We start from the raw sequence: 13377 nt of genomic DNA on the forward strand, positions 1-13377 counted from the left end.
CTTTCCTCAGGGCTGCACTCATCTGGTTAGGTAGAAGCAGTCCTGCCTCTGTGAGCAGACTCTGCACATCCCCCTCTTCCCCAAGGAAGGTGTGGCTCCATGTCTTTCTGACTGGGTCCTACTTTCCTGACTAGGGCAGTGACCTCTTGTCAGGCCTGTCAGTTTGAGTGACACACCCTTCTTATCAGACCAGCTGCCAGGGGGTAAACCCAACCCAGCTCAGACACAGTGTTTTGCTAGCACTGGGCTACTCAAAGGATGAGGTGGGAGAGGGTACACATCTGGGCTGAGCTGAGTTTCAGCTTCTCTGAGGGGATTCATGTCAGCATATATTTAGAGTGTCTGTTATGTGTTAATCACTGAGGACCCAGCAAAGAGCAAGAATTGGCCCTGTCTGGATACTTAGGATCTTGGAGAAATTCACTCAGGTGGTTCAAGTAAGGAGACTTAATGAAGATGTGACACATACACATACAGAGATGTGACAAGGTTTAGAGAACCAGTAGAGACTGGTGATGCATCCAAGGGTCTAGAATTGTGGAAAGCCTTCAGCAAGGGAGCCTGTGTGATGCGGTCTGTGCATTCTGTCATGGTTGGCCTCTTGGGGCACAGAGAAAGAAAGAGAAGATGTAGGATGGGACATAAAGAAAATTAACCAGTGTACATCTTTCAGAATTCAGAGTTCTGTTGATATGGGCCATGTCCTGAAGCTAAGCAGGGCTTCCTGAGATCCATTTGTTCTTTGCTGGATAGACCGTGTGGTGCAGTGGAAAGAACCAGGTTTTTAAGTCAGGCAGACTTGGATTTGAATCCCAACTCCTACTGTGTAGCTGAATCTTGGGCAAGACACTTTCCCCTCAGTTTCAAGTTTGCTAATCTGGAAAGAGCTGTGTCCTAGGATTACTTAATTGAGAATTAAATAAAAAAGTATGAAACACCTGGCACATACTACCTAACCCCCGATCGACACTCAGTGGGTGTCAGTTTTTGTCTTTTGAAAGGAAAGTTTTTTGTTTTTGTGGGATTTCCCTTTTAAATTGTTAAGAAGATAAAAATCTGGGTAATGGGAAAAGCTAAGATTGCCTGGGCCTCAGTAGAGCCTCATCAGTGTTAGGCACTCTTTACAAATGTGTAGATTGTCAATAATGTTCATATGTAAATATCATTTGCTTTTACTGGATGATTTTCAAAGAAAATGGCCAGTTAGGCCAGGGAATTTGTTAAATCCCTGTCATCTCAATGATTGTTCAGTTTTGAGATTTTCTTGTGTAAGTTAGAAGAGGCGTCACAGTGTGTGTCTCAGTGGCTACTCAAGAAATCCAAAGTCTGCGAGTTTGGACATCATGTCAGACAGTGCAAGTTGGAGCCAGACCAATGCTTCAAAAGAGCAATGTCTTCTGTCCTTGTTTCTCATTCCAAATTCAGTGTTTTTGTGGCTTCTTTATTAATTTTGTGCAGTGTTTTGTGTTTCTGACCCCAACCCAATCCTCTTTAGTTCATTTGTCGGTTCATGGTCAGAGATAATGCTGCTAATCATCCTTTAGGGAGACTGATTATGAAATAACCTAGATTGAACAAATCTTTCCTATACTGAATACAAATGAGATTCAGCTAATTGATTGCATTTCTTCCCCAGAAAAGTAACTTTTGAAAAACAGTGGTTCTATCTGGATAACATCATTGGCCATAGTTATGGAACCACATTTGAAGTGACCAGTGGAGGAAGTCTTCAGCCTAAGAAGAAGAAGGAAGAGCCTACTTCAGGTGCACTGTACTACTTAGGATGTATGAAATAATTGCTCTTCAGCTGGCTACTCAGAAACCTGTCAACTCGAATTAATTCTAGAATGCTAGCCCAGGCTGTCCCCAGAGAAATCTAAACTCATAATCTAAGAACTGTAGCTTGGTGGAATGCATTAGGGTCTGCCTTTGGCTTTGAGATACCTGGGTTCTGACTCCTGCCCATCATTAACCAGCTCTTCGACCTTGGGCCAGGTATTTGATGCCATGAATCCTTGCAGCTTCATTTTAAGAGTGGGTGTGGAGCCCTGTTGGTGTCTAGAAATTACCAGCTCTTGAGGTAGTTTGCATATAGGGTAAGGATAAGAGGTCTGGCTTTGAATTCAACTGGCTAGGTTTAAGTTCCAGCTTCATCACTTACTTTATAACCTTGACCTAGTTATTTGGTTTCTCTAAGTTTTATGTTCTCGTCGGTAAAATAGGGCCATAAACACGTTTAATGCCCAAGGTGTAGTTGTCTTCTCACAAAGAAGTTCTTAACAGTGCCTTGCCTGTGAGAGTAACGACCCCATAATTTTAGTAGTATTGTTAATGAAAATTAAATACTTAAATTTTTATCAAAATAAATGTGCTTAAATATTTTATTAATAAAATTAAAATACTTAATTATTAAAATTAAATAATTAAAACACTATTGAAGTTCTGGTTCAAACCAATTTATTAAATACTTTTAAATCAACATTCATGGTTTTATTAAGCACCAGATATGTTCTAGACATGATTAAGCAGTGCAATTTCAGCAGTTCCTTAGATAGACTATCCCATAAAATTTATTTAGCAGTGGGGAACACCAAAAATAAGCAAACAGCATAATTTCAGATGGTGATATGTGCTGTGCAGATGATAGAGCAGGGAGGTGTACTGAAGGCTGATTGAAAGATGTGAAACTTGGCTGAGATGGTGAGCTCAGCCCTGAGTGATGGAAAGGATCCACCCACTTGGAGATGTCACAAGAGCATTCCAGACAGAGGGAGCAGCAAGTGCCAAAGCCCTGCATTGAGACCATGCTGCTGTGTCTAAGGAACAGAAAGAAGGGCAATGTGGCTGAGTACAGGGGTTGAGAAATGAGCCCTGGAAAGGTAGCCAGGGTCCAGGTCATATACAACCTTGCTGGTTGTCTTTGAATTGCTACTGGAAGCCACTGTGGTTTTGTGCGTTGGAATAGATGAGCCAATTTGCATTTTAAAAAGAGAACTTTGGGGGCTTCCCTGGTGGTGCAGTGGTTGAGAGTCCGCCTGCCGATGCAGGGGACACGGGTTCGTGCCCCGGTCTGGGAGGATCCCACATGCCGCGGAGCGGCTGGGCCCGTGAGCCATGGCTGCTGAGCCTGCGCGTCCGGAGCCTGTGCTCCTCAATGGGAGAGGCCACAACAGTGAGAGGCCCACGCACTGCAAAAAAAAAAAAAAAAAAAGAGAACTTTGGTGTCACGTAGATTTTAAGGGGACAAGAGTGGGAACAAGAATATGAGTGAGTGGCTTGGAGTAGTCGTGACAAGAAAGGATAGTGGATTGGGGTGGGGGCAGTGGAACTGGAAGGCCAGATTTAAGTGGCTGATGGGCTGGATGTGGATACGAACTTAGAATAGGAAAGATTTTTAAATAATTTCAGATCATACATGTCATAGAGCAATTTTCTTCCTTAGAGACCAAAGAAGCGGGCACTGATAATCGAAATATAATTGATGATGGGAAATCTCAGAAACTTACTCAAGATGACATAAAAGCTTTAAAGGACAAAGGCATTAAAGGCGAGGTAAAATTCAAAGGATTTTTTGTTTTGTTTTCATTTGGTATTTAGGAAATTGCTTGCATTTTAAAGCAGACTTCTCCTAAGGTAAAATGTAAAAATACTGTACACTTCTGTTAAAAATAGCTTGAAGTGTATATGCAATTCAGTATATCAAAGATTTTGTTTCTTATAGGCAGGAATGTAAGTGGATGGCATTACTAATAGTGTTAGCAAAAGGGAATTTGATAACTTAGTTCATCTCAGAGCTTAAGTTTGTTCATTTTCAGTAATGTTTTCAGCCAGTGTCTTCAGGACTGACAGTTTTCTTTACCTCTTTTCTCCCTTTACTGTATATGTCTGTTCTTTTACTGTGATTTAAATGGAGTTTAAAGTACTTACATTTTAATACAAATTTTAGATAGAGTATAAAAATACAAAGTTCACCCATTTGGACTTCTGTGGAAAAGGGCCTGGAGAATCAGACCTTTGGATACATTCTTGGGTAAGAAACCTTTGAAGTTATCTGTGCTGTGAAAATAAAGTTTCAGGAAATCTGCTTGCTCCTTTTCTTATAGGAAATAGTTCAGCAATTAATTGAAAATAGTACAACATTCCGAGACAAGACAGAATTTGCTCAAGATAAATATATAAAAAAGAAGAAAAAGAAGTAAGTAATTTTTGTTTTTAAAAGGATGAAAATATAAAATCTTTTTATAGATTTATAAAATATATTATTAAAAATAAAATATTTTTAAACTAGCTTTTTAAAATTGATGTTCTGCTTTTCCTTCCCCCAGATATGAAGCCATGATTACTGTTGTGAAGCCATCCACCCGCATTCTTTCAGTTATGTATTATGCAAGAGAACCTGGAAAAATTAAGTACGCTTTGTTTCCTTTCAAAAGTATAATTGGGGGAAAGTATATCTTTAAGAAAGTCATGATTTTAAGTAAAATGAAAATCTTGCTCATCTGCATAAAGTGTCCTCCTACTTCATAAATTGTAAGTCCTTTTTTACTATTGCCTCCAAAGCAATCGATAATCTTATCAACATCATTTTTATGAAAGAAACAAAACTTGAAAAATTATGATTAAAATAGCAGACTTCGCTTAGATATAAATGAATGAATCATTTTTTTTCCTTAGTCACATGAGATACGATACACTAGCCCAGATGCTGACGTTGGGAAATATCCGTGCTGGCAATAAAATGATTGTGATGGAAACATGTGCAGGCTTGGTGCTGGGTGCAATGATGGAACGAATGGGAGGTAAGATTTAACGTTTTCAAGTTCATTAAAACCCTACCACGATTTGAGTCGAGGGCTCTAAAAAACTCAAACTCATGGAAAGTGAGGTTGAGTTACTGGAAGCGAATGAAATGACTTGGCTGTGTCTGCACCAGTCTCTGGGACCTTCCTCCATAGCCCACATCTCCCAGCCTGAGATGTGCTGGCACTCCCGACACGGTGTCCTTTCCAGCTTCTGTGTCAGTGGGGACGGTTCTTAAGGGTGTGACTGGCTAGGACCTCCAGGACCATGATTTCAGTTAAACTCTTGGATAGCTGGTGCTCATTTTATTGGCCTGAATTGAGAGTATAGGGTGGGAAGAATACTAGGGATGTATTCTGTACTAGAAGAGTACAACACAGCCTGATTTGTCTGCCGTTCTTATGACCCTGTTGAAGATAAGAACTTCTAATTGCCCTGTTTAAAGATTGGACTTGGGGGATGCTGAGAACCAATCACCAACATGTGACATACAAAATTTGTATGATCACAGGGTTTTACTGTAGTGTCAAGGGGGGTACACTTCTTTAAGACTTCTTGTATACCTGTTTGGAATTCTGTTACCTGCATTGGGAATATGCATGGACTCCAGATGGACCCCCAGAGGAGCTGCATCACCTTCAACCTCTGAACAGCGTAAAGCAGAAAGACCTTCAGTCTCCTTACTGTGTAGTACCCCGAGGGTTGCATAGTCTAGAGCCACCTCCATTAAGCAGATATTTGTTTCTTTTGTCTGTTCAGGTTTTGGCTCCATTATTCAGCTGTACCCTGGAGGTGGACCTGTTCGGGCAGCAACAGCATGTTTTGGATTTCCAAAATCTTTCCTCAGTGGTCTTTATGAATTCCCCCTCAACCAAGTGGACAGTCTCTTAAATGGAACATTTTCTGCTGAGATGTTATCTTCAGAGCCAAAAGACAGTGCTTCGGTTGAAGGAAGTAATGGCACACTGGAGGAAAAACAGACTTCAGAACAAGAGAACGAAGACAGCATGCCAGAAGCCCCAGAGAGCAATCACCCAGAAGAACAAGAAACAATGGAAATTGTCTCTCAAGATCCAGACTATAAGGAGCCTAAAGAGAGAGGAAGCAAAAAGGATTATGTAAGAATGTTAAGAGTTCCCACTACCCTCAGTATCTTCCTCAGGCTTCATTTAACTTCATGTAAGCCCTGAGATTTGATTTGGCTTTGGAGCATCAGCTCCCAAGATAACAAATATCAAAACAGACAGAGAAAAAGTGTGTGTGCGTGTACACACGTGTGATTTAATTTTGGGGATGGAGCTTTAGGATACAGACGCATTGTATAGGTGGCTGCATGGTGGTTTTTATAACCAAAGGGCTCTCTTATGTGTTTTCAGCTTCCTTATAAATGATCTCCTTCTGTTGCCTTAGTCCAAGTTGATAAATATTGTTAAAATGTTTTGACAGACCAGTGTTTCCATAAACACGACTGAATGACCTCAGTATGTTGGTATCTTATTTTTCTTCTTGAAGATTCAGGAAAAGCAGAGGAGACAAGAAGAGCAGAAGAAAAGACATTTAGAGGCTGCTGCTCTGCTGAGTGAAAGAAACGCAGATGGGTGTGTTGATGAAAGAACACAGGCGACATCTTTGTGCTCGTGGGCTCTGCTTCAAGCAGATTAGCATTCTCTGTCTGCTTGTCTGTTTTGGTTGTAGTGAGGGCAAACATGATGATTCTGTCTTGGGTTTTTAAAGAAAGGAGGCTGCATCTGGCAGAGATGGGAAATTGATTATGCTGGTTCCAGAGTTTTAGAAGAAATTGAAATTTCTTCAATGATGGCACATCAAGTTGGGCTGTGTAGTCCCGCTAGGTGCAGGTTGGGGGGCATTCCAGTTGATGTGATACTGACTAAGGGCATGGGGTAAGGAAAACCTGACAGGAAAGGCAGATTCAGGTATCTGCAAAGCCAGTATTACAATGTTGGATTTTCTTCCAGAATTTTTTTTTTAAATCAAGACTGTCATTAGAGTTGCCAACTCTAAGTTGGCTGCTTAGAGTTGCCAATCACCATGAGAGTTTATAATCCAGTTTGTGTTTCCTAGAAAGTAATAGCTCATGGTTTTATTGTTGGAATCTCTAGAATGTTGTATTGAAAGTGCTTCCTTGTGTGAGTCATGCAAATAAATACGTGATATTTTAAAACCTATGCTCTGCTTTGGGGACATAGAGAAATAATTTGTCTGACATTTTCCTTGCAGTTTAATTGTAGCTAGTCGTTTCCATCCCACTCCACTGCTGCTGTCTTTGCTCGACTTTGTGGCTCCTTCAAGGCCGTTCGTGGTCTACTGTCAATATAAAGAGGTAATACTGAAACAGAGTGGATAGGAATTCTTGCATCTGAATGTTGATTCTCAAATTGTACCCTCAAAATAATTATTAACAGAACTCTGTTTATGCCTTTAGCCTCTGTTGGAATGCTACACAAAACTGCGGGAAAGAGGAGGGGTCATCAATCTCAGGCTGTCTGAAACCTGGCTCAGAAATTACCAGGTACGTGTTCTCACAGCCAGTCCCTGGGAGCTGCTCTCCTGGGTCGCTGGCTCTGCACAGTAGTGCCAGAAGCTGTTAAATAGGGATCTCCCTGTTACTATCTATAGAGATGGAGGAGTTTCACATCTATAACTCAGAGAAAGTGCCCTGACCTTTCCGGACCCTTTTTTCTTTTTTCACGTCATGGTCTATTAATCAGATACCCGAGTCCAGAGACATTTAAAATGCAAATGACTATGGTTCGTGTTTCCCCAAGGCCTTGAGGCCCTGTAGAGGGAATAAGTGATAATAGCAAAATCCCTAGGCTAATGAGAAAGTGACCCTTTCCTTTCTGCTGGGGTATCTTCGCAGCAAATGTTCGAGAGTTCCTGGTGGGCTCCTTGTCAGTTCAGGTCCTCTGGAACATATATGCGAAGACAGAATTAAAAGTGTAAGAGAAATGCCTGCGAAAGATAAGACAAGAGAGAGCAGGATTAGGCAGGGAGAGCTGTCAGACGGTGATACAGGTCTGTTGCCTGTGACAAGTGGGAGGAAGGAGGGGAGAAAGAGCGTGCAGTGCTGCTCTGAGAAAGTCTCAGCCAGGATGACGAGGAACCGCAGAGCAAAAATTGCCCATTAAAGGAGTCCTGTGTTGGACAGAAATGGTCCAGTTGTGGTACCCATGCTCAGTTATCAACTTGGAATAGCCTCCCTGGGTGTGAATCTCAAAGAAGCAGCAGCTAGAGGCATTCTATTGTTTCAGCTCACAGCCAGTTCCCTCTTAGAGATCTGGGGGTGCACCTGTCACAGGCCCTGCCCTGCTTCCTGGACATCTTACTTAATCCAGGACACTCTGCAGATCTGGGAAACCCTGTGCTTCATGGTAGTCTTCTTATTTAGCTCTGGGAACAGGAGAGAAGAATTTTTGACAGAATTAATGGAGTGCTGGAGAAGGAAGGCTCTGGATGTATGTCCAGTAGCTACTTCTCCATGGACCCAGCTCCACTGTTGACCATGAAGAAAGAGGGAGAAAACCAGGCCCAGAAGACTACACAAACCAGTTGCCCTTTCACCACCAGAAACTTGCTTCAGGTTTAAGAGAAATGGTTTCAGTTTTATATTTCAAAAGAAAATCAGTTAAACCAATTTCTACGCTTTTATCTGCACTGTCATGTGAAAGATGGACCTCCTTAGGAATTGGTCTGATTAAATTGGTCTCCTTCAGGCGAATCTGTGTCGTTTAAATTCTCATTTCTGGCATGTGTATTGGTAACATGGCTTTATCTGCTTAGGAAAACATGAATGTCTGTCTTTCTGTCTTGATTAGGTTTTGCCAGATCGAAGTCATCCCAAACTACTGATGAGTGGAGGTGGGGGGTACCTTCTCTCAGGCTTCACTGTTGCCATGGACAACCTTAAAGCAGACCCCAGTCTCAAATCCAGCACCAGCACTTTAGAATCACACAAGACTGAAGAGCCAGCAGCTAAAAAACGGAAGTGCCCAGAGTCTGACTCAACCTTTCAAAAATTGCTTTGATTTTTGTTCTCAGACATTATGCAGTTAGTAAGTAAACTTTAAATGCCATTACTAATTGTGTTTTCATATCCTAAGAATGAGAACATGTCTATACCCCTGTTCGTGGGAAGGACAAGTAAGCCTTTTGTCCACCTCTGACACAGATTGGTTCTGTCTGTCAAAACCTCGAGCCAGAATACCCAAGCCTGGGGTAAGCAGTAGACTGGTATATGGCCAGTTGTGTTTATTTCACAAAAATCCTCTAATTACTTTTAGTGCTCTGCGCAAATATCTTGAGAATTTAGAGATCAAAGAAATATATTTATACAAAACTTTGTTTATATGTTAAGCCAAGTGGAATAACACAACATCAGTGAAACTCGGGTACTGAAACGAAGGAATTTGTGGAAGAAATTTCCTCTGTTCATTATGTTCTCTTCAACCTAAGCAATATGAATGTGTGTGAGACTTACAGTACCAAAAATGTCCACCCTTTTCCCTCCAATGGAATAAACTTTTAATAATTTTGTATTTTATTATTTTAATAGTTGATGACCTAGAAAAGATCTGAGTATTTATTTTACTGCTGTTTTTGTCAGTAGAAAGGTGTTGTAGGGTACTTTTTTGAATTAATTTGCCAATCCTCTCATTCTTTGTTCCAAGTAAAGTGACTAGAATTTTTGTGTACTATTAAATGAAACAGAAATGGCTTTTCCCTCCCCAGAGACTTATGGAGATAGATAGATACATGTATATGGATGTTGGTAATATGCGCATACATACATATATTTATACGTGCACACACATCCATGTGGAGACAGAACACACTGTCCATATGAACTTTAACAAAGTTTAGTGCAGGGCTTAGACCAGTCCTCATTGCATTAGTGTCACTCCTTGTCAAATGTATTTTAAAGTGCCTTTTTTTGGTGATTATTAATGCTGGTTTGTTGAGCTCTGGCATGACTAGGTGGTTAGCCTTTCTAAGCTCTGAAAAAGTGTAATTAAATTATTTGGTCATCTACAGCCAAGAAAAGTGTTTAGAGGAAGCCACGGCTCTTGCCCATTGAGAGTCTGAGTCTTGCTCACTAAACATGCTCATCGTGTGTATTGTTCATGTTGTTATAGAATAGATGCAGATTATCCAGCAAGGGGCATCTCAGAAAAAAAAATTGCTTTTTCCTAATAGCATGTACTACTCTAAAAATGGCCAGTGTGGTTACCAACAACTACAATTCTGATTCCTTTTTCTTAAAACAATTGCTTTTAAAGAATAAAAGCATTTCCTACTGTGATCTGTCTGACTTACGTGAATGATGCTGTCAGTGATGCCGCATTCATTGGTTTTCAGCTGATTGTGACACATGGTCTTTGTAAGAAAACATGCCTGGATTGGCACATCACTGAACATGTCCTTGCAAGCAGTTGTCACTCACATGCAACCAGTCAAGTTTGGTCAAAGAGAACACAATATATGCACAGACTAGATTCAGTAGTGGCTGGTCTCCACTGGTCACTGTTGTTAGAACCATCTCCTACTTGAAACTCAACCAGTTTTCAAGTCCCATCTCATTCCATTCAGTGTGGGGGTCTGCACTGCCAAGGCCCTGTGCGCCCATATAGCTGCCCCTGGAGTTGACTTGTGGACTTTTGCACCAGGTTAACTCAGAGTTAACCTTTACTTGTTAATGTTTTCTCATTCATGTAATTTACTTCATCTTTGAGTACTGATGATTTAATTCAGTGGTTTGAAAATTTAGTGTGCACCAGAATCCCCTGGGGGGCTTATTAAAACACCGATTGCTGGGCTCCACTGAGTTTCTAAGTATTAAGTCTGCAATGGGGTGGGAAATTTGCATTTCTAAGTTTCCAGGTGACACTAGTGCTGCTGGGCCGGAACCCACTCCTTGAGAAACACTTCTGTGTATACACACACATCGAGAGTGTCTTGTTTATAAAGTGGACATCCACCTTTGGAGCACATGAGTGGGTAATTCTATGACTACTATACATCCAGTCACCAGCAGAGCTATGTGAAATAGCACTTTAATGAGTGGCCATCAAAAAGTAAAGACAAAATCATTATGTAATGTCCATCTTACTTCTCCATTGGATTAGGGTACTTGGAAATATACAGTGGTGCCAGTTAGAAGATTTTTTAACATAGAGTTACATTAAAATTGTATGAAGTTTTATTGAGTTGTAATTGGCATAGTAACATTGTGTAAATTTAAGGTGTTCAGTGTTGATTTGATGCAGTTATATATTGCAGAATTATTACCACCATAGCATTAGCTAACACCTCCACCTGTGACATACCATTTGGGTTGGGGGCGAGAACATTAAAAATGTACTCTCTTAGCAACTTTCAAGTATATAATTATGGTTAATTATAATCACTATGCTCTACATTAAATCACCAGAATGTATTAATCTTACAACTGAAAGTTTGTGCCTTGTGACCAGTATCTCCCCATTTCCCCCACCCCCCAGCCCCTGGCAATCACCATTTTACTTTGTTTCTATGAGTTTGATTTTTTTAGATTCCACATATAAGTGACATCATACAGTATTTGTCTTTGGCTTATTTCACTTAGCATAATGCCCTCAGAGTCTATCCATGTTGTCACAAAGTGGCAGGATTTCCCTCTTTCTTGTGGCTGAATAATATTCCATTGTATATATATGCCACATCTTTATCCATTCACCTGTTGGTGGACCCTTAGGTTGTTTCCATATCTTGTCTATTGTGAATATTGCTGCAATGAACACGGGAGTGCAAATATCTCTTCAAGAGACTGATTTCGTTTTCTTTGGATATATATTCACGTACAAAAAGTCTACGCTTTTACACTCCCCCTACATTTTGTATTTTTGATGTTTTGTCTTTTTCATGTGTGTCCATTAATAAATTATTGTAGTTATATTTTACAATAAAGTATATTTTATATACTGTTGTCTTTATAAGTGACTTACCCACCACTATTACAATATTAGCGTATTCTGAATTTAACTCTATATTTTACCTTTGTCAGTGAATTTTATACTTTCATATGTTCTCATGTTACTAAATAGCTTATTAGTAGCTTTCATTTCAGCTTGAAAAACTCCCTTTAGCATTTCTTGTAAGGCTGATCTAGTGGTGATAAACTTCAGCTTTTGTTTGTTTGGAAAATTCTATCCTTCAATTCTGAAGAACAACTTTGCTGCATATAGTATTCTTGGTTGGCAGTTTTTTCTTTCAGCACTTTGAATATATCATCCCACTTGTTTCTGGCCTGTAAAGTTTCTGCTGAAAAATCTACTTGTAGTCTTATGGGGGTTCTCTTGTAGGTAACAAGTTGCTTTTCTCTTGTTGCTTTTAAGTCTCCTTGCCTTTAACTTTTGACAATTTAATCATAATGTGTGTCAGTATAGGTTCATCTTATTTGGTACTCTTTGAGTTTCCTTTATCTGGATGTCTGTTTTTTTTTCCTCCAAGTTAGGGAACTTTTAAGCCATTATTTCTTTGAATAAGCTTTCTGCTCCTTTCTCTCTCTCTTCTCCTGGGACCTCTATAATGTGTATATTGGTCCACTTGATGGTGTCTCAGGTCTCCTGAGATATGTTCACTCTTTTTTTCTTTTTGTTGCTCTGACTGGATGAATTCCACTGGATTGTCTTTGAGTTCATTGCTCCTTTCTTCTGTTTTATCGAGTCTGCTATGAACCCCTCTGTTGAATTTTTCAGTTTAGTTATTGTATTATTCAATATTCAGTTATTCTGTTTGGTAGTTATATTTTCTATCTGTTTTGAAGTTCTCACTTTATTTATGAATTGCTCTCCTGACCTTGGTGGGCATCTTTATGACCATTATTTTGAACTCTATCAGGTAAATCACTTATCGCTTTCATGAAGATCTGTTTCTGGAGATTTTTCTTGTTCTTTTCTTTAGAACATATTCCTCTGTTTATTTTCCTTCACTCTCAGTCTTGGTGCCTGCACATTAGATACAATAGCCACCTCTCACAGTCTTGACAGAATGGTCTCATATAGGAGATAAACCTCATCAGTTAGCCCAATCTGAGCTCTTGGTGTCTCTCAAGACTTTCTGATCTCCAAGCTACTTGAAGAGCAACTGATAAGCTGTTAAGTACCCCTGACTTTGTTCTTAGTGGCTCCCAGTAATTGAGGGTGTGCCATGACCCATCAATATTCCAAAGGGGAGAATTGCTGTCAACACCTAGATGCAGGCTGATTAGAAGTGGATCCTCAGGCAGCAGCTGGGAAAGTATGTAGTTAAGCCCTTTCCAGGGAGAAACTGGGAGGTGAGCATTTTTTGCCTGCTACCTCTACACTGAACCCAGATGTATAGCTGCAGGGAGTGCTCCTGGACCCATATAAAAACTTTGCTAAAGTCCTGTGGGACTCGTGAATGCAGTTCTCATTGGCTATTAGATTTGGGATTCTATTCATTGGGTGGCAGCTGGGATGCCAGACATGCATACAAGCTCCTTCCAGAGAGGTTGGCAATCAGATAATGTTGGGGCAAACCAGACGTGGAAAGTAGGGA

General features: G+C 40.3%; 1 protein-coding gene across 2 annotated transcripts in view; it reads left to right on the top strand.

Annotated features, from left to right (window-relative positions):
• The window catches only part of TRMT6 (tRNA methyltransferase 6 non-catalytic subunit), a 10875-nt gene extending 1333 nt beyond the window's left edge, over positions 1 to 9542 (top strand). Inside the window, exons 2-11 of one of the 2 annotated variants that reach the window (XM_007469129.1) lie at positions 1637 to 1764; positions 3443 to 3552; positions 4104 to 4195; positions 4326 to 4409; positions 4675 to 4799; positions 5560 to 5918; positions 6313 to 6398; positions 7039 to 7141; positions 7244 to 7330; positions 8637 to 9525. In XM_007469129.1, coding sequence (XP_007469191.1) covers positions 1637 to 1764; positions 3443 to 3552; positions 4104 to 4195; positions 4326 to 4409; positions 4675 to 4799; positions 5560 to 5918; positions 6313 to 6398; positions 7039 to 7141; positions 7244 to 7330; positions 8637 to 8846 — 1384 coding nt within the window. In that variant the 3' untranslated portion in view covers positions 8847 to 9525. Of the gene's footprint in view, positions 1 to 1636; positions 1765 to 3442; positions 3553 to 4103; positions 4196 to 4325; positions 4410 to 4674; positions 4800 to 5559; positions 5919 to 6312; positions 6399 to 7038; positions 7142 to 7243; positions 7331 to 8636 lie in introns of both variants that reach the window. The other variant, XM_007469130.1, reaches the window with a different exon arrangement.
• Positions 9543 to 13377: the final 3835 nt, after the last annotated feature.

Source organism: Lipotes vexillifer, unplaced genomic scaffold (genome assembly GCF_000442215.2).
Source record: "Lipotes vexillifer unplaced genomic scaffold, Lipotes_vexillifer_v1.1 scaffold610, whole genome shotgun sequence".
In the NCBI taxonomy this organism is placed as follows: Eukaryota; Metazoa; Chordata; class Mammalia; order Artiodactyla; family Lipotidae; genus Lipotes; species Lipotes vexillifer.